Source organism: Cinclus cinclus, chromosome 9, assembly GCF_963662255.1.
Source record: "Cinclus cinclus chromosome 9, bCinCin1.1, whole genome shotgun sequence".
Classification (NCBI taxonomy): domain Eukaryota; kingdom Metazoa; phylum Chordata; class Aves; order Passeriformes; family Cinclidae; genus Cinclus; species Cinclus cinclus.
In genome coordinates, this window is record NC_085054.1 from 17,972,328 (window position 1) to 17,993,327 (window position 21,000).

The 21,000-nt window shown below is 39.1% G+C and overlaps 1 protein-coding gene across 2 annotated transcripts in view; it reads right to left on the minus strand.

Annotated features, from left to right (window-relative positions):
• Positions 1-21,000, minus strand: part of CLASP1 (cytoplasmic linker associated protein 1) — a 168,529-nt gene that overhangs the window by 36,880 nt on the left and 110,649 nt on the right. The window contains exons 25-31 of one of the 2 annotated variants that reach the window (XM_062498277.1): positions 17,199-17,302; positions 13,579-13,823; positions 9,938-10,001; positions 8,608-8,610; positions 8,217-8,380; positions 7,261-7,339; positions 6,845-6,988 (exon numbers count right to left, since the gene is read on the minus strand). In XM_062498277.1, the coding sequence (XP_062354261.1) occupies positions 6,845-6,988; positions 7,261-7,339; positions 8,217-8,380; positions 8,608-8,610; positions 9,938-10,001; positions 13,579-13,823; positions 17,199-17,302 (803 nt within the window). The remainder of the gene's footprint in view (positions 1-6,844; positions 6,989-7,260; positions 7,340-8,216; positions 8,381-8,607; positions 8,611-9,937; positions 10,002-13,578; positions 13,824-17,198; positions 17,303-21,000) is intronic. The other variant, XM_062498278.1, reaches the window with a different exon arrangement.

The following is a 21,000-nucleotide window of genomic DNA, read 5'->3' on the forward strand; positions in this document are numbered from 1 at the left end:
GGTGGCCTCCACACCCACTTGAAAACCTCTGCTGAGGTGCAGAGCCTAGGCAGTGATGAAATGAGATGGCACTTGCACCTGGCCAGCCTGGAATGGGGGAATAGGTGCATCTCCCTGCACCTGCCCTCAGAGATATCTCTAAGTTCAGAGGCAGTTACAGTTAAAAACTTGCAAACTCCTGTCTCCAGTCTGGACATCAGTCTGATGGACCAACACTGCCTATAAATGCATTTAATCATGTGATCAGTCTGGGGAAGAAGAGCCTCACTAACATCTACTCACTTTTGACAAACACAATCATATTCTGAATACATCACATGCTTCGCCATCCAGTCTAAGAAAAATGTGCTTTTTAATAACTTAAGGCACAATGAATGGAGCAGAGAAGCTCTCTTTCATGTCACTTTGAATTATACCAAACTGCAGATTAAATAGAGATCCACTGAGATCAAGGGGTAGCACTTGCACATTAGGCAGCTTGTATGAGCATACACTGGCACATGACTTCAATTCTCCAATGACTAGCTGGTGTTAAGTGAGTTATTCAAATCTTCTGAGAGCCTGCAAGCTCCAAACAAGTGTTATTTCAGTGTACTTTCCATCAGAAAATTAAGTATTTGCTGACACTGAACTAACAAACTATCTACCAAACCAAACCTTCTGCTTGTTCCTTTTTCAGGCCTAGAATCAGATGAGCAAGTACATCCACATTACAGACATGGCAACGTGAAGTGCAATGACTTTAGCAGTTTATATATAATCCAAGCACGTTAGCTTGAGTACAAGTTTTTAAACACACAGTTTTCCCAAAACACTTGTATTAGCATATGCTGTTCATATCCACATCCTGAAAAGAATAATTTAACACATTTAAATACAGAAACAGATTAAATCCATGTTGCTATTGTTTTACACAGTACTTTATACATCACAAAAGGCTTTTACAAGTCAGAAATGGTTGCATTACAAGTGTCAAGAGGCATCTCAGAAAAGTGACAGCCAAAAAGATATAGCACCAAACCACCACGTTTAGACTACTGTTCTATAGCAGATTATGACTCGTGTGCTGTTGTTTTGTGACCTGGGCACAGAAAAGACCGTATCAAAACTGTGCATTATTTCTTGAGAACCAGACATTACCCCAGAAATGAAGTTTGATGAAAGCTACCCTGAGTAATTTTGCTCATTATAAAATGGCAGGTGCTGCAAATCAGGTTTCAGGACTAGAAACACAGGTCACCTTTCATTAACAACTGAGAAACTTTACTTATAAACCTGGCATGATAGAGGTCTGAATTCTCAGGCGAAAGTCCCCACATATAAACTAAGAAAGAAGAAGAGTTACAGAAGTCATATGGTTTGTAATGAAAACATGCACTTCAATCTGCATGGATTTTTGAAATGCTAGAGGAAGTACAGCAGAATTATGTCACACTGCAAACAGCTCTGCAATGCATCATGTAAACACCACCTATAGACTTGATTTTCAAAATAGAAACACCACCTCTATCTGTGTAGGTGTGTGAGTGTTTATATAAAAGTCACATCACAGAAACATATTGTGCACAAACACCTAAGTGTGAGTATACACATTATGTGAAACCATTTCGTCTCTCGTATTACCACTCACTAGCTCTTCCAGCAAACAGGGTATGAACTTTCAGCGTAAATCCTAGAAGTTTGTATAAAGTGGAGGGCCTCCGTTTAAGGAAATCCACCCCAGCACCACGCTTCTAACAAGCACATCACGATTTTCTGGCCACTAACATTGGGTGAAAGCCATTTTCCTTACACTGCGTACACTAAAAACATTTGGGCTCTCATAGCTCTGCAGCATCAAATTCAAAACAAACAGAAAATGAGGGACAGTATTTTGGAAACACAGCTAGGACAGAGAGATCCTTTTTAGCTTTAAATCAAGTAAACATTACAGTCTACCAGGTGCCATTTTTCATGTATTACACTATTTTTCCTGACTATATTTTAAATGCCTATTAGAAGCTCATCTGGGCATTAACACTGAATATGACTTTTTAAAAAATATTCTTTGGCTAAAAGGTTAACCTCAGCAATATAGATGCCCTATTTAAGATTTCATAAGCCTGAAATGAAATCCTAATGCCCAGTGCTTTGGTAACTTGGCTCATCCTGGAGTCCATGAGATGCACAAATCTGGTGTAGGAATACTGCAAGAATGCTAGAGAAACCTCTGATCCAGAAAGGCAAGGGCCTGTGGCTGAGGAGTACTAAAATAATTTGCCATTCCAAAGTATTTCTGCAAATGTCCTCTTTGCCACTGCTACTGCAACAGGCCATGACCAACAGTGTTTATTGCTCAACACCACTACAAATAAGTGATGCCATTTCAGCTCACTAAGAGGCTCTGAGAGTGCTCTTACAGTGACACATCTGTCCCAGAGTAGCTGAAATCAGACTGATGCTGAATGTATAATTAAAACATCCAAGAGTTTTTAGAGGTCTCACAGCACCACCATGCAAAGGAGCCTAATTTCTTTTCCTTTTAAGTGTTTGCTTTCCTGTCCCTGGTCCTCCTACAGATATCACTGTGACAATAACAGTATTTCCCAATAAATGACCTTGAGGATTACTAGTTAAAGAAGTAAATACATCTTCACTGCCTGCTTCAGCTTCTGAAGTGTCTGTTGGCCTGCAGTTTTCTCTCTGAAATCTTCCTAATCTTCTTCATAATACAGAAAATGTTTTTCAGTCAGTTTTACTGAAAAAAATCTGATCCCAAACTCCTTCTCTTTGGATATCCTTCAATTTCACCTGCAAACAAACCAGTGGTAGCAATCCAAGGACGACCTTTCCCCAAGGTACTCCCAGGAGGGCTTCATCTTCCTGAAAATTAGAGCAACACAAGCACCCTCCTGGGCATTTTGATTCAGTGCAATGGTTCCAGTTGCTTACCAAAAGCCATCCAACTGTCTGTAGTCAAGGGCAGCTTGCAGTGACAAGTGGGACAGTTTAAAGAAAAAGTTTTCCCAGTTACCTAAGTGGAAGGCAGAACGTGATGTACACGTGACACAAGGCTGCCCATAACATGTAAAAGTGCCTTCAGGCTTGTAAAATAGAACCACCATAGGAATGTTTCATCAACAGAGAAGCCAGTCAGGATATTTGGAACAAAGGAAAAAATTTCTTCTGCCCTGAGACTAGTACTCCAAATACTGATCAGGCAATACAGACCTTGTTATTTATCGTTAAGTCCAGGGCTGGGCTGATTAACAAGATGGTAAGAATCTTCACTGGTCCTTCACCTCAGGAGGCCTCATTGCCCTTCAGCCCGTGCAAGGTCCTCCTAAACACTAAGATCCTGTGTGCTCTCGCAGCTGATTCCACATGCACAGATTCAGGGCACTCATGTTGAATAAAAGTTTCCATTCAGACAAGCCTTGGACACGAGGTTTCTGTAGGCTTTGGCCAAAGTCAAATGAGAAGCCTTATTCTAATTTCCATTCTCAAACTGATGGCTCTTTTCCAAGATCAAAGTATTTTCCCACACAGAGCCCATGCCTGTCATCCAAATTCAATCAGCACTTTACCTACGTAAGGACTGCACAATAACTTTGCTGGCAATATTATTAATAAAATGGTCAAGTTACTGACTTATAATGTCCTCACAGACCACTCATCACAGTACTGTCATTGCCATTGTGTTAGTTTTCTGTGTGGCAATTAACTGGCTTTTGTAAAATTATTTAATCAAATCTTAAACAATTTAGAGAGAAAAATCAGAATTAACACCCTGCCGCAGCAGGAAATAAATCAGTACAGAGGAAAATTAAGTACCTCACACAAGGTTAGATGCTACTGCTGTTGAAATTACAGCTCAGTTATCTGAAATCCTGATCTGTGCCCTGGTCACTGATAAGCTCTGCTTGGGGAAAAAGCCAGGAGCTGGTTGCATGTGCAGGAATCACCAACAGGTGCTCTCCTCACACTGGAACCACATCCCACCCAAGTCTCCACACAGCACTGCAGGACCTGCTCCTACACTGTGGCTTTTATTCAGCATGGAGGGCAAACGTCTTCACCTTCCTTCCAGCACTGCTTGCAGGAAGTAAACCTTAAGTTGTACGCAGGATAAACACCCACAAGTACTAACCATCTTTCAAACAAGACAAATATTTACCCATAACACACTGCAGAACACCTCATTTTAAAACTAAAGCCTGACAATAATTTTAACTGTACACAGTTCATGGCTACTATCAGCAGCTTAAATGGTTTCTGCCCTGAGAGGGAATCACAACATTTGTCAATGCACACTTTAGTATCAACTGCATGTTCCTCATAGTACATCATGTTTTCCTTGTGATAACAGAGCTTATGTTTAACTACAGATGTCATTCCACACAGGACCATAAACTGTTTTATGCAAAACAGTATTTCTTTTGACTTTTTCTGATCTCAATAGCTACAAAACATGAGCTGTAGTTCAAGCTGTGTCAGACTGGTTGAGTGTGCTCATTAAGTGTGTTTAAGTGCTGTCACAAGAATACACAGTTATTAATAAAGCTGCATTAATAAAGCTGCAGCATTCAGTTTGAAAAGGTTTTTGGGCCAAGTGACTTTTTTTTTTGTTCTGTTTTTCCCCAATGCCTTAACACTATGTGGCGGGGACCTCCATGCCCATCACACATAGTAGTAATGGACAGATTATCATTAAAAAAAAGGATAATCTCAGTGTAGACTGAACATATAATCAATTTTTTAACAGACACCTTGATTGTTATTACAGGATCCTCTCCTTCTCCCCAGTAATCTCCACTGCTGTCTCCATTTTCAGGTTGTCACAGTGTTTACAGGGCAGGGTCTGCTTTGCATTCAGAAAACCACACATCTTGAAGGCCACCATAATAGCTTCCACAAGGGAAGAATCTTCTGCTTAAATGAATCATCTTGATAAAAGGCAGTACTTTTTCCCCCCCCAAGTTATATTGCCAAAAAAACCAGGCAATATTTGTGTTCTTCAGAACACTTCACCTGCCTAGATTGGCTCTTGATAATCCAATTCACTATTGCATAATCAATTTGTAAGTCTGTTAACTATAGTCCTGACAGAGATAATGGCCAATGATTGCTTATAAATCCTTTCCTGCACTGTTTCCTCTAAAGCCTCTGGTTTGTACTATGCTCTTAATAAAATCATAGTACAGCAATGGTATGATGAAATAAAGATCACCTTTTTGTTTTTAGTAGCCTAAATTACCTTAACTGTTTAACAATTTATGTGAAAACTACTGGCACTAAAGGCAAATCCAAGTCACGTGCAGGTTTAATAAGAAAAATTTGGATTCAGTAATCTCTTGTCAGCCCCAAGGCACTTGCCCAGGTACTAATCAGGCAGAGCTTGCTGGAAGTTTTGCCAGAGTTGTGCAAGCCATTGAAACAGACACAAGGATGGACACCACACAGTGAGCCCACAGGGAACAGCAAACATCCAATTTTTCAGCTGCAGCAGACACTCTCTGCTTCCCTTTGCATGCAGCAATGATGACCCCTAATGGTGGAATGTTTCTTCTCCTGCTGAGCAGCATGTTCAGTGCATATTTCTACTTAAAATAATTACAACTTCCCCACACAGCCCAGCAGCAAAGTAAACTGCCTGAGATTCACCTGAACTCTAAACACAGAAGCAGCTGCTTTGCCTCATCAATTTTTTCTGATTTCAGACATGGAAACATTAAAATGCAAATCCATATTCCAGATCCAAGTTCAGAATTTAAAGTAACCCTTTTTTCCTGAGAAAGACTATCTTACAGAAGCAAGTTTCACTCACAGTGCTGTGAAAATTCCCTACAGGAAGTCTTCAGAACAGAGGATGTTCCTTTTTCCCCCAGAACCAATCATCTGTATGTGAGCAAGCAAACAGCACATGCCCAAACAGCTTCTTTGAAGCCTTCCTTCAGCTGCTGGATAATGCTGTACACATATGTGTGGCAGCACATTAGACACCCACCCAGCAATCTCTTCATCACAATCAAATAAAAGTAATTTTATCATTTCCAAAGTTATAAAATTGCATGTTATTCTGGTATTAAGCCAACATTTTATGTGTATGTAGTGTTAAGTTCTCATACAATTTTTACATTCTGGAATTATTAAAATTTGGTTGGATTTCTTTTAAATCCAATTACATTTCAAAGCCTTTAACTCCTACTGGAAACAGAAGGTAATTTTCAATTGTGTTACAGATGCCACCTACATAAAACTAAGTCTTACTTTTCTCTTGGGAGAGACGAGTGTCACTACTGTCCCATTTTAGCTTGCCTGACACTTGCATGGAGAGCAAGATAAAGAACAAGGTAACTATTACCCAGGCCTGACCTAATTGTGTCAGTTTTTCCCAGGTAGAGATAAATACACAGCGCTTAAAAGAGAAGGGCTGAGAGCCTCTGGCAGCTTACTGATTTGTTTACTTTCTTTTAACAACATTATAACACTGAAGTTGTGCTAGCTTTCAGTCTACAAAGCACAAAGCCTCCACCTAAACAAAATACAAAGATATTTCTAGAGATATTTCCAGAATACTCAAGAAAAAGCACATTTTCAAACCATGATCTCTTTTTGTAGGGTAGTAGTAGCTAAAGTCACACAAGTACCTACTAGGAAAAGAATATGTGAAGACACGCTTCAGAATTGCGTGTGGACTGAATTAACACTTTTGTTTGGACAGTGAGGTATGTAAAATCAGGACTTTTTAAAGTTAAAGTCTAATCACTAACTTTTCACTACCTTTATGACAGGTTTGTTTGGGGTTTTTTTCTCCTTCTTGAAGAGCAATAATTACTGCAAGTACTTCATCATCCTGGCTTACCTTTCTCACATCTGAGCTCTTTGGTTCTGTAGTCCAAGTTATAATTCTAGATACAGCAAGTCTTGTCTCACTGGAGTTCACAAAGTCTGTTGGATCCATCTGTCTTGCCAAGGACTCAATATACTTCAGGATAGCAACTTTGACCTGAGAAATGAAAAGGGATTTGTGAAGCTTAGGAGTTGGCAAAGATGCATTTTTTCCACAGGAACAGATCCCACTACAGACTGACAAGACTTACATCACATGGTGGGGAAGAAGTATTCCTGGACATGTCTCCAAGTTGCCAACGTAATTTCTACACCATGAACATAATACAATAATTACCTGCTCATGAGTTCTATGCTTCATGGTATGCCTGACATGACAAGCAAAGACAAGCATGTTGATGCTTTAGTGAAATGGCTTTTGATACTGACCTTCAGGTTTGGTGTCTGGGTCTGATCTACAATAAACCTCATCAAAATGTTAAATTGCTGATCAAATGGAAAAGAATCCCTGTCCAAAGGAAACAAAAGAAAAAATGTAATGCAACATAAACTAAATTAACTTAATACCTCAAAGTTTACATAACAGATTTCAACACACTTTCTTCTTAGTAATTTTACTATCAGCAAGAGAAACTCAAAACTTAAGGATTAGCTAGTTATTGACACAATACTGGAGAAAACTGCTAAATCAGTATCTTTACACACTGTTACTCCACTGTCTGTACATTTCTTTTGGTATGCCTGTCCATTTCCTTTCAGTCTCTGCTTTGTTCCCTTATCTCTAGAAGCAGCTTGGTTTATCTTGGCCTTTAAGATTCATACCTAGTTTTGATCTCTCTCCTCTTTTTTCCCCCCTATTTTCTACCAGATTATTATTGCATTTTTCTTTTTAAATTATCCTATTTCTAGAATGAGTCAAACTTCATCGTAATAGTATCCTGTGCTGGACATCCTTTGAAAAAGACATGGAGTACAGAAGTGGTGTGAGTGTTGCAGTAGCATTCCAGGTGTTCCCCTGACCTGTTATTTGTGTTTGAATAACACGAAAGAGGTGCTGAGCTCTGTGGTAAAGCACCTTTTATATTCTGAATACTGCAGTTTTTTGGGTATCTGTCAATCAAAAAATCTGACATCTGAGCACATACCTCACAAAATCTGAAAATGAGTATGTTATATATTTTTAAATTTATGCTTTATTTATTTAGAAGAAAGACGGGCCTATTTAATCCAGTACTAGAAATACTGTGACATAACTTTGTTCTCTTTCATTCTTATATTCATCAAGATTGAGCCCTCATAATACACAGCACTACTGAATTTCTAAAATCGCACCTTCCTGTAATCCCAAAAAAACCTCCACAACATTTGCTATCTGAGTACTCTACCTGGTGACATCCAGAGCTTTTTGAACTTTTGCCTGCACAGACCCCAACAAATCTGCTCCCATCTTCTTTAGCAACTGGGTCAGGAGAACAAAAAGCCAATCCTGCAAATCATCTTTATGAATGATGATGAAATCAACCAGGGTTTCCAGAAACATGCTGAAGACCTATAAACAAAACAAGTGTCAGAAATACAGTTCTAAAAATAAAAATATTCAAAGGGGAAGTGGGTTCACAGTCTGAGTTTCAAGATGATTTTGTTATAAAAGTTTCATAAATGAACGATTTTAGTGACTACATTGCTCTGGAAAAAAATCAGGCAAGACACGTCTAAAATGTGTTGTATTAAAATACCACATGTAACGAATGAAGGAAAGGGGTAGGAAACACTTACTCTCTGTTGTGAATTCCACGGCAAAGCAGGCCATGCAACAGAACAAACCACTCGTTAGCACACAGAGTGATCAAGGATGCAGTTTCTCAACAGATAAAAGACACATTCATTGAAAGTTTACATTTTCTTAAAACACAATATCTTCTCTGCAGCGTTACTTAAAACATTATATGCTTTGGCTCAGATTCAGTATCCTCAGTCAAGAAAGTAATGTATGTTTATATACAGTTAGATGAACAAAGCTATGTCTGTTTAACACCACAACTAATGAGTTTGTATCAGTAATTCTACAAAAGCAGTGAAGATGACAGATCGCTGCTGCCACAAAGGACATACCTGAGCCCAGTGTGCAATAAACTCCTGCCTTACTCAGAAACTTGAAATACTTTGTGAAGCAATCATTAGACCTCCACCCTTTCTATTACACATACCTTGGGGAACCAAAGCATTAAGAACTTAGAGGTAGGTACTACAAGCTTGGTGAACCTATGGGACAGCTGGTCCACAGTACAATTAAGGCCAAAAATGTACATTTTGAGCAAGACCTGTGACAGGCTACTCTGCCTGCCCATGGAATTTCCACCCGAAAATCATTTATCAAAACTGGTTTACCAAGAGTTCTTGAAGTACAAAGATTTATACAACTTATTCTTTCTCAAACTGCATTTAACCCAACTGCTGATTACTGATTTTCTTCAAGTAGCAAAACTCAGAAAAGGGCATGAAATTCCCTATTCCCTTCTCCCTGCTCCCCCTTAGTTGTCCATAGAAATCCAGTAGTTCTGAACATGCCTGTGGGCCCTACCTCCCCATTCTGGAGCCCACTTCTTCTTATTAAATGTCTGTAAATTCATGACACAGCCTTTAACTTCAAAGGTCAGTGTTTCAAGGAAGGCAAAGCAGCTATACCAAAGACCTTGATTATGAGATTCAGAATAGTATCTTGGTGAGACACCTGCTCCCAGGTGTACACAACACACAAGCCCCAGTGGCTGTGGTGCTCATGACCCCTTATGGACCACTCTTCCCTGTGTATCACCAAAAATACACCCTAGAAAAGTGCAAATCAAACTGAACTTCTGGCTCCAGGAGGTGACCTCTGAAAGGCATTAGATGTTTCTCAGGAAGCATGGAGTAACCAGTTCCTAGCAATATAAGAGAGACTGAGACACATCCCCTCCTTATAAAACAAATGTAAACCAAAGAGATTTTTAAATGCCAGTTCTCCCCAGCAGATGGCAGGGATAGAAATACAAACCATTCAGCTTGGAACAGTGTCGAATGTGCACACAGTAATGTAGGAGAGCAAGCCAAGGCTTTGTGATCTTACCTTGCTGTGAGGGTCAGCAAACATGCGAGTAAATATTTCACACAGCCTTTTTAACTCGACTCGGCTAAAACACATAAATAAAACATGACATTAATGCCAAAGTTTTAGTCGCAGAAAAAACAAAAAGCAAATAAATATTAACAGCTGAAAGATCTAACCTTCTTTATTTAAATGTTACTTCACTCACACTTCTGAAAACTTTGTGTATCTAGGCAAAGCCTTTACTTGGCACTCGAGTTTAACTGCTGGGATCACCAGCTTTACATAAAGAATGTAATAAATAATTTTTTTTTAAATCTTAAACCAGATAATTGTATTTTCAGGGGCTTTTATTTTCTTCTATATTCTGGATTCCATTAAGATAACTTGAAATGTGCACATTTGCAAGGCACTTGGTTTCTGTCTGGGTCAAGGTCACTGAATCACGCATTTTTTTCATCATAAGAACAGATTTTGTAGATCTCTTTTTTGACAAGGATTTCAAATTTTCAAGTAAAATCAGAACTTTCTAGTTTTATACTAATCAAATCTTTTGGTTTAAATTCCAAGTTGCTTCAGTAGTATTAGTCTAGAATCACAGATTATTAACAGATCAGATCTGACTCCAAAGTCTGACAGCAGGCAGGCACACTGAGGAGCCAAACATAGAGAAATGGAAGAGACATTAACAAATGGCAACTTATTAAGTCAGAAGATAATTACATCAAGGAACAATCTAAGTTCTTATGAGTAAGAGATTATTCGGTGCTCAGTAGTGCTTTTTTTATGGCAGGGGGAAAGAAGAATGATGCATGAGATACTGAGTTGCAGTCAAATGCAGAACTCTGGTGCCAAGCTCATATCTGTGATGTATTGGAAAGTCTTAGCTATCCTGCAAGGCAAACTGAAAAAATACTGAAGCTCTTGTTTATGGTGCAAACAAAAACAGAGCAAGGTAGTTAAGTTACATTTCCTGCTTACTACAGAAGCAAATAGGTATTTTTCACAATTACATTGAAACCAGAGCACCTACTGAAGTGAACACTGACTGCTCAGAGAAGAGTTATTGAAGATTTTGACTACAGGGAATGTATTTCCAGACCAACATTAATTTTACAGTCCACCAACTTCTTTCTTTCTAAAAATAATCTTCAAACAGGCCAGAATAAGGCAGTAGTCTACAGATATTTTATGTTAGATTGTTTCTACGTAACATAGGACTTTTTTTTTTTCCTAATAAATTTATGCATGAAAGGCTGATTAAATTTTAAAAGGGCACAAAACCAATGGGTTTAAGAGTCTGGTAGGGAGGGAAAAGTCTTTGTAACAACATCACAGTAAGCTGTCAGCTTAATTCAGGGTGAGGCTGCACAGGCTCAAAATGACTACAACACTCCTGACATCTTGCAGATTGCAATTCTCTGAATGAACCCCTATTTATTGCTCCTATGAATTTTCTTTCTGGACAAAGGTAATATAAAGTCAGCAAGTATATGCGTGTCTGTTTCTAAAAGCTCACAGAGCCAAGGTAACAATGCAAGTACTAAACTGCAACAGGCAATGGAAGAACATTTCCTTAAGGGACTAATTTGCTTTGTTTTATTTAGAAGACCTTATAGGGAGTCCTTAAAAAAGTAGGCTACATGAAGCTGTATGAAACAAAGAGAACAGGTAAGTGCCATTCCACTTTGTATGCACATCTCTGGACATGCAAATCCCAGCTAACACAGGATCATCCATCTTTCAGTTCAGAATACTAAAGAAAACCCAGCCACTTCACTGCCTCTTATTAACATGTCAGACCACAACAGAAGGTACCAGGTTTAATTAGAAGACAGACTTGCCCCTTGGACTAATGACCTTGATGATGTTCTCAAAATGCCGTGGGAACAAGCAGGATGATAAAATCTAATTAGAACAGGCACCAGATCAACTCTGAACCAAGGAGGAAGCAGATCAAAAGAAAACCAAAATGAAATACAGAGAACTAAACACAGCATCAAATTTTAAAAAATAACTGTGCAGAGGTGCAGTTTCTGGGACAGATTTAAAAATTATTCAGGATAAAAGCTAAGACAACTTGCTACCTTGAGGGACTGATGACAGCACAGTTCAAACACTACAACCAGCAGGGTTGAAATCAAGAGTTTAATTCCACCAGTATTTCTGCTAAGATTTACTGACCTGGATAAAGAGCCCATCACCAAAACCTCTCAGCACTTTCTCCCTGGCAACTACCCTCAGCAGCACTCCAAACCTTGCTTATAATCCTCACACACTTTTGTGGCAAAATCAAAATCTCACCCAACTGTTTCATACAAGTAATGAAGTGCCACAGTTTTTCCATATGATTTTGTTAACGAGAAAGAAAAAAGACAGCATCCATGGTGGTAGCATCTTATAAGAGACTCAGAAATAGGCCACATCAAAAAGCATCTCTGAGCTAGAGACTTTAACCACCCCTTTTAAAAACCTGTAGCACTTCCCATTTAAGATCTGTATCACATCATGTGATATGCTAGAATATTTTTATGATGGTGAGAAACCAACCTTTTCAAGCTTCCTCTCAGTACACTTTCATTCACACTGTTGACATGAACCACCAAATTATTTTCAGCCAGTGTGAAGCCCTTTTAAAATGGGAATGATTGCACAAATCCAAGTAGGAAGGCTCTAAATGACCACTTAAAAAACTTGGCTATAATTTAAGTACATGCGATTCATAACAAAAAACTAAAATATCACTGCTATTTGAGAATGTTACCTTCCAAGGAGCCAAGAGATAAACAGCTTGTTTCAAAACACTTTCTCCATAAACTAAGGGTGAAATGTCTATGGCCTGAGAGCCAGCTGTCTAGTTAATGTGACCTGTGGCCATAGGGAGTTTCCACATGACTACCGGATAATTCGGAGACCTGCTGTAAAATTCTAAAACCTCTTTTAAGGTGTGATGTGCCAAAAGTGTTTGAAGGGAAATGCAGCAAATGAAATGAAAAAGCAGCAAATGAAAAAGGTCTCCCTCTCCTAGCATATGCAGTTTCAGAGTTGGTACACATACTTCATTCCTAAGAAACTTCCCTCTACATTACACACTACACCATTTATAGGAGATGAGTTTCTGATATAAAATTTTTCAGGAGTTACAAACAGATCTGTAATTACACCTAACACAGCCTTCATAAAGAGTCAAAGTACAGCCAACGCCAGCGCTGTCTGATCTCAGCTTTGAAACACACACACCCATATTTCAGAGTAAGTGCAGTGTTTGCTTCACCAAGTAAACTGCCATGGGAAAAAATACTGAAGGTTCAAAAAGACTAATGTAAAAATGGCCCCACCCCTTGAGTATGTTTACAATAGCACCACTGTGGGAAATCTCATTGTGCTGCAAAAAGCACCTACCACTGGAGGTCTTCATGAGATGGATGAAGGTTAAGAAAAGACAGAATGCTTACCTGAACCCTTTCCACATTACTGCCACAAACTATCCTGATGACACAGCAGAAACCTTCCCAAAAGTTAGCTGCAATCCCACATTGTGGAGACAAAGCCTTCACAACCACGAAAGACACTAACAGTCTCCATAAGGCAGGTACATAATCCTGCCTTCTGGATGAGGCCATCCCTAACGAATTACTGACACCAGAAATCTATGAAGTCACCTCAGTGTCCGCTGGCTTTTCAGTAAGTTCTGGAGACCTATGAGCCCTTCTTTCCTTTCAGACCAGTTGGAGCTGGCGCAGTGGTTCAGGACCTCAGCCACATCCTCAGTCTGCCGCAGGTAATGTGGGATGCCCCCGTTCCTGGAGCCATAGGAGCGCTCTGAGCAAGCGCTGGACGCATCGCTGTTGGCATCATCATCGGAGTACATCCCATAGGGCTCATATCTTCTTCTCACTGGCTTCTTCTGGAAAAGGTGAAACTCGCACTTACCAAGTTATATATAGCTACATCGATGCCAAAGGAAAAACATTTTATTTGCAGTCCCTGAAAGGAAGATTAGTGCTACTGTTATAGTGACTAAAGGGTTTTAAAGATGTCACCATGCACTGCCTGCTTACCTCTCACAGCAGAGCAAGACAGACCCCACTGATATCAAAGAGACTGAGTGACTCAGGGGAAGAGGGCCTGCCTTCCCCAGCATGAAAACAATGCATTTGTGCCCAGTAGAATTAAGTTACTGGTAATTAAATTAAAAACAAGAAATGTTCTATTGGCAATAATGGGCAGTTCCATTGCTACAGATACTATGATCATACAACCTATACTTTAAAAAAAAAAATAAAGGAAAAAATAGCAGAAAGAATCTGGCATGCCCAGTCACTTTGATATCAATACTGAAGTGACTCCAGAAATGCACTGGATAGAGAAGATGGCAATTTCTCTGTTAGTTTGGGCTAGGATTCTTTCCAGAGGCTGCTAAGGGAATTGAGTACTCAAATCCCACTCATTTCCATAGCATGGCATTAGAGGACCTAATTCCCTTAGGTACATCTTTGATAGCCTTGATCCTTATAGAAAGAATAGCAGCATAATTATGGCAGCAAAAAACCCTCCTAAATAAACCTTAAAACAACAGGGTTGACAAGATAATGTATCAAAAAAGGTCATCTATATTCTAAAGCGTTTGCTACAGAATTCCTTCCAGTGTCCAGTCCTGCAGGTCCTGGACTTGTGAAGCCAGCAGAGTTTTGCTTCCACTAGGACTGGAGGATTGAAGCATAGAAATTAACTCACGTGCAGTATCATGGGCGTTAGCAACAGGGTGGGGAGAGTTGGAAAATAGAAATAAAAAGTCAAGAAAGCACTAGTACCTTGCTCCTGGAGTCTCCTAACAGCTGTAGGCAGGAAAATATTGAAGGGTGGGAAAAAGCATAGAGAATTATGTCAGAAGCTTATGTAGGGTTTGTTTTTGCAACAAAAACGTATAGCAAATGTGTCTTAGCAAATTAAAAAAAATACAGTTTTAGCAAAATAAAGGTGGGTATAATAATGCCTGACTTTATCTCCTAACTGTTGCACTACTCATACTGGCTACAATTTCCCTTAGGTAGCTTGGAAGTGAGAATATCTGGTAAAAACTTTTTTAGGAACAGTTCTATATTCAGCACCTCTTTGCTTACTTTTCAGAAACCTGCAGTGAAAGATACCAGAGATTTTGGTAGTGATTTCTCTTTCCCCACATACTACTAGCAGCGTTTCATTTTACAGCCTTGCAAAGAAATTCTGATGTGAGGAAGCAACTATCTACAGTACAGCACATTTAATCAACTTCACTTACCAAGTTCTCTTTCAACCCACAGTTCCTACACCACACTGTTTTGAAGATGAGCTTCTTTTAAGACCCCCTGGTTGGCACCTCTGGCTTAAAGACCTTACTGAACAGCAAAGTTTCAATCACCCTTTGAGCTCTTCTGACAGACCCAAGCACTGATTCCCCGTATAGACACTGTGGGTTTAGGCCAAGTCCAACTCAAAACAGAAGCAGTGGATCAAACTGGAATTGTACGGAGGGAGTAGAGGTCACAGAATGACCCACCATGTTTTGTTTCATTTGAGGATTTGGCTGAAGCCATCTTTAAAGAAGTTCTTTTTATTTCTTACTACATGGAAAAGACAACTCTTTGAAAACATGGTTACTGGGTAAAAGCTGGCACCACAACACTCTCAAAAGGAGCCAGCGCAGGCTTTGTAAATTGCCTGCTGTCAGAAAAGAAAACTGGGGTGGTTGAAGAGATTAATAAGATTGTGTTGCACCTCCTGAAGCCGTACAAATTCAGATTGATCAACCAAGTCAGCAGCACGAGACAGTTTCCAGCTAGACTTAAGTATTTCCCTTTCAAGTGTTCAACCCTTCAAAATGTTAACATTTCATTTTAATGTTACTTAACTTCAAACCTGGAATATTTAAAAGAGCCCTCTGTAAATCTAGCTGAAGATTAAGTCACACCCAAAGAAATCTCAGGGCTCAGCAGTGCACTGAAACACTGTGACACTCTCCTCTCTTAAGAAACCTGTACTCAGCAGCTGCTCACATGCAGGGATAAAGCCTGATTTCGTTTACACAGGAAAACCATTGTCTGTAATTACATCCTGAACTGCTCTGGTGGCAAATTTGTGGAGCAGAAATTGGTTCATAAGCTGTTACATTTGGTAACGAAAATGCTCAGTAGTGATTCAGCCCACTAAATGCAACAGTGCCATCCATTATACACTGCTCTACCTTTCTTTGTTCACAAATACTTTGTTTTGAAAGGTAAATTTTGTAAAAAGGGACAGTTTTCTGAAGTACTCTAATAGGTGCCATGAGCTGGGTGACAATCAAACAAAAAAAGGAAAATGTTAGCTATCCTTGGGGGAAAGTGAACTAGGAAATGGAGAAAGGCCATGTACCACAAACACTGGCAACATGGTTCATCTTCCTTAAAGTGCATCTGAGGCAGGTTCTGAGAGATCTGTCATAAGATACATCAGGAAATTCTTCCCTCATTCAGGTCTAGAGCTGGAGAAGACCCAGGGGTACCCAGCTAGTACTGCACAATAATTTCTCCTGCCTCTACATATCCTCCCTCCCCCAGATAGTCCAGGTACATAGAAAGCCTTAGCATGTGCCTTCTGAAAAGCAGAAGACATTTTCTTGGTTCTATCCAAGAGATACCATAGTACAATAAGATTATATGTTTTTTGAAATGACATAAAATTTCCCAGGAGAAGTAGTGAATGTTTGAAAGTATTAGCAGCAAACTAGATGAATATAATTCAATTTACAACATAACTGCACGAGATGGTACAGATTCCATGCAAGACAAGTTATGAGCTCTCTCAGTATCTACCCAGGTGCAAATAGCACAGGGCAGAAACTTGTTCTTGCTGAAACCTGATCAGAAATTGACACTAACAGAGAACATGGTTTTTCTGACAAAATCTTCATGCAGGTAACAGGACTGATGTAAATCTCCAACCCCACGAGTGCCGAGCACTGTCACAGTGCTGAGCACATCCTCTGACAGCCAAGTGAAAAGCAAACACCTGCTTCAACCCATCCTGCAGCTGTAGCACTAAGCCACAGCACTCTGTCTGATAACAGCTGCAGAGAACTGACATGGAATAAGGAAAAACATACTGCTGCCAGTACACCCAAAGTTAAAACAGCAAAAGGCAACTCTACAGCATCAGACACTGGCATGGTCAGAATAAAGCCATTTAGAAAGAGGAGAACATACGTACAGGTAACTTTAAGCCACTTTCCGGAGTTGGAAGCATTTTGTATTTTTCCTCTTACCAGTGCATCGGCCACAGCAGCCTCCAGATCTGTGCTGGTGCTCAGGACTCGCATGGCATTCACAGAAGCAGGCATCCTGCCTGGCTGTCCGAGTCCAAACCGGTCTGCACAAAAGACAACAGTGAAAGGGATTGTTAAATGAATTCACATTCATCTGGAATCCTAATCAGGTGCCTGAGTAGTTCTCCCCACAGACTCTGGGAACTCACAGTGCTTTTCCATTAAATGCCCTTTTACCCAGAGCTCCAGAGAGTCTGCCATTAGGGTAAGAAATAAACTATTGTTTGTTGGGCGTTGGAGGCAATTTTGGATCCTTGGGGCAACTTTTCATTTATTTATTTTAAGATGGAAAGCACGGTATCTATTTTCTGTTTCTTTTTACTCAGTTGTCTCAAAGTTTTATTTCAATGTCAGAGGCAGATGTGCCCATCCCAATCTGGCACTCCCAGAAATCAAGAGAGCTCATTAACTTCAGAGAGACAGAATCATGCCCAGTGTCAGAACATGTAAATAATCAAGCACTCATCTAACCTGCAGCCTTTTCTCTCAGGCAAGGATGTGAGATTAGCAGCACCAGATTAGTCTATTTTATGTCTCAAGGCTTGATTAACCAGTAGAATATACCCCTACACCTTCACAGTATAAAAATTAATTTAATAACTCACTTGTGAAGTGATTCCAATTTCTGGTTCTCTTGAGAAGATGTTTAAATTCCAGAGCTCTATATCAAAACTGGTTTTGAGCAGACAATATCATTTTTCCCTTTGAATTTGATGGCAAAGCTTTCAATGGCATCCAAAGCAATGGCACTGAATCTAAAATGTCATTTACACTGCTAACATTAATTAGTTTATTTTATCATTTTCCCAGTCTACCAAAAAAGTTATTGAAATTAGTTTCTTTAGCAAAGCCAAATTCAGAAAGGACCACTAGCAGAGCTATGACAAAATCAGTAACTTAAGTATCACAGGCCAGGTTTTGGCAGTTCTTCTAGAGGGGGGCAGATCTGATAGTGGAATCCTGGCTCAGGTCCATAAGGAGAAAGATTGGTTATGACATTCCAAGTTTTTCTTTCTGTGTGGGCTTGTGTTTGCTCATGGAGGACTTAAGAGTATCCCTCCTGGAACATACGTTACACCTCTGTCCCTGGACCCACACATGCCAACAGGAGTTTTGCCAGCAAATTCAGTGGTGCACGGATCAAGCTGCACAAACCCATTTAAGAGACCTTCAGCTGATCCACATCAAGCAGCAGGAGAGAGGGGTCAAGTCACACAGGTCTTTTAGTAGTTCATCTATATTTAATTTAACAGTGGAAAAATACTGCTTATCAAATTGCTGAACCATTTTTGAATGGTTCAATGCTGAAACATTTGCTCAAAACCGAGGCCAAACACGGTATTCAGCAGCTTAGCGTGTTTTTGGGGAAAATACTGCACATCACAAAATTTCATTGCTTTCTTCTTTATGAATCTACTACACTGAAATATCTTTTAGGGATTGGCTCACACTGGCATACATAATTTAAATCAGAGATTGAAGCTGGCCAGTTCTACTGTCCTAACTACAAAGCTTTATTCAAGATTAAGCTACTACAGGAAAATAGGGAAGATTTTTAAAATCCAAAGTATTTTGAAAAGAAAGAAAAAAAACCCTAAGGACTAATATTTATTTCAAATAGAAGTGATATCAACCAAAATTTACTGTTTCTTAAAGTTACGTACCCAGACAAGACATTTCTGATTTACAACAAAAGCACATTTTCTACAAAACACATTACAAGGGAAATAAAATTAAAAAAAAAAAAAAACTTCTTAGAACTACTGCCAAAAAGTAATCAAATAATGGCATTTCACAAAGAAATAAAAGTTGTATGTGTTATCACTATCCCCTTTTTTAATGCACTTGGGTTGAAGAATCACTTCAAATGTGAAGATGGAATAGTGCTTTATTCCTAAAATGGAAAAAAATTGTGCACTCTTAACAGAAGCACAGAGATGATAATGCAGTTGGTCTGACTGAAACTAAAATCACCACTACAGAGATATATACACTATAAAGATGTACAGAGGACAAGGACTTTCCTAAGTAAGTCAGATCTGGTACAGTACAAGGGCTGTAAATGCTGAGATAAGTTCTGGAGTTGGTTTTATAATTAAATCCAACCCAGTTACATTACTCAAGTGTTACTGAGATCAGAATTTGGCTTTAACTTTTGAAACTACATAGTTTGAAAAATACTACTCATTTGTTTTCAAATAAATTTAGTATTTATTACATTAGAAAAGGGAAGATAGTTGTTTGTTTTGTTTTTTTTAATGAATAACAAAAAGACAAAGTAAATCAATTGTAGATCAGTTTAAATACCCAGCATAAAGAAACAAAATTGAGCTTTTTTTAACACAATAAGTACAGCGCAGCATGCTGGTTTCTACCTCTATGGCTATCAGGAATCTTCTGAACTACTTTGGTCAGTGATTTTTAAATTTCTAACACTCAAGTAACTCCGGGCTTCTCCTCCGGACACTGTTGCTATATTTGAGTGCCAAAATAAGACCATAGGAGAGACCTCAACCTACCTCTGATGTGGGGCTGGGAACACATCTGGCTCCAGGAATAACAGTATAGTCAAACCCAATGCTACTGGGCAAGAAATCTCCAGATTATGCTCTGGCCACATTCCTCTTGTTTCCCTGGCTATATTCATCACTTTTACTTGTTACAAACTTGGTGAAAATTTGTAACCACCATTATTAATCCTATTTTGCCATTTTCCAGAACATTTTGGCCTTCTGGAATACACTAGTAACCATACAAAATTTGATTATGCTTTGTACCAAACCATGGGAGCCAAACATGAAGTGACTATCGCAGGAACCCAAAAGCAAACAAAGCTTAAATCTGTTTTACAGCTGAGCTTTTTTTAACTGTTTTTGGTTAAATACAAATTCAAGTTGTTATCCGAAAAATGCCAGTCAAATCAGCTTGCATTGTTTCTGTCAAGTAACATGATAAGGGAAATTTAGTTAAGTGATAGCCATTTAACTAGACCCATGAGAAACAGTAATTTTCACTCCCTGTTTGAAGGGTGTTAATTAAATAACTTTCAGTATAACAAATTCCTTATAAAATTTTAGCCTCCAAGAAAACACTGAAGCCCTCATCTTCTACGTTATCTTTGCCCTCACAATTAAGTCTATGTAGCCCCAAAGCTAACAGCCCTCATTTAATTATTTTTAAGATTCCCAGTAAAATAGCTTCATTTCAAAAGTAATTATGTGCTCTCCATAACTGCAAATCCAGTATGGGGGTGGGACAGAAGTAACTGGAATCTGCAGATTTTTCTCATTACATGTAACCATCAGTCACATTATGCAAGGCTCAGTGAAATTAAGGGAGTGTTGTTTTGTTTTTTTTTTTCCTAAAACTTCCATGTTCTTTGGACAAGGCCTTCAGAATTACATGAAGAATGGATCAGCTTGCATTGTCTTTCGAAGTTCATTCTGAAAGCTCATCAGGTGCTTAATTTTTGCTGCTCTGGTGTATTTTGGAGGGGATCCCACAAAGAACTTTCATTAACAGAGACAGAAGTGCAGAATATTTAGTAAAAAATGGGATGAAACCCATTGGGATCCTATCCTAGGCACTGGAAAATGTTACACTGCTAAAGAGGAAAAATAATTTGCAAGTACTCTGCAACAGTCAGGATTTAGCCCACGCTGCACAACTGATCCAATTCACAGGAGAATTGAGAAAGCCCTGGATCACCCTTTGTTTAAACACCATTCACAATGTTCCTAAA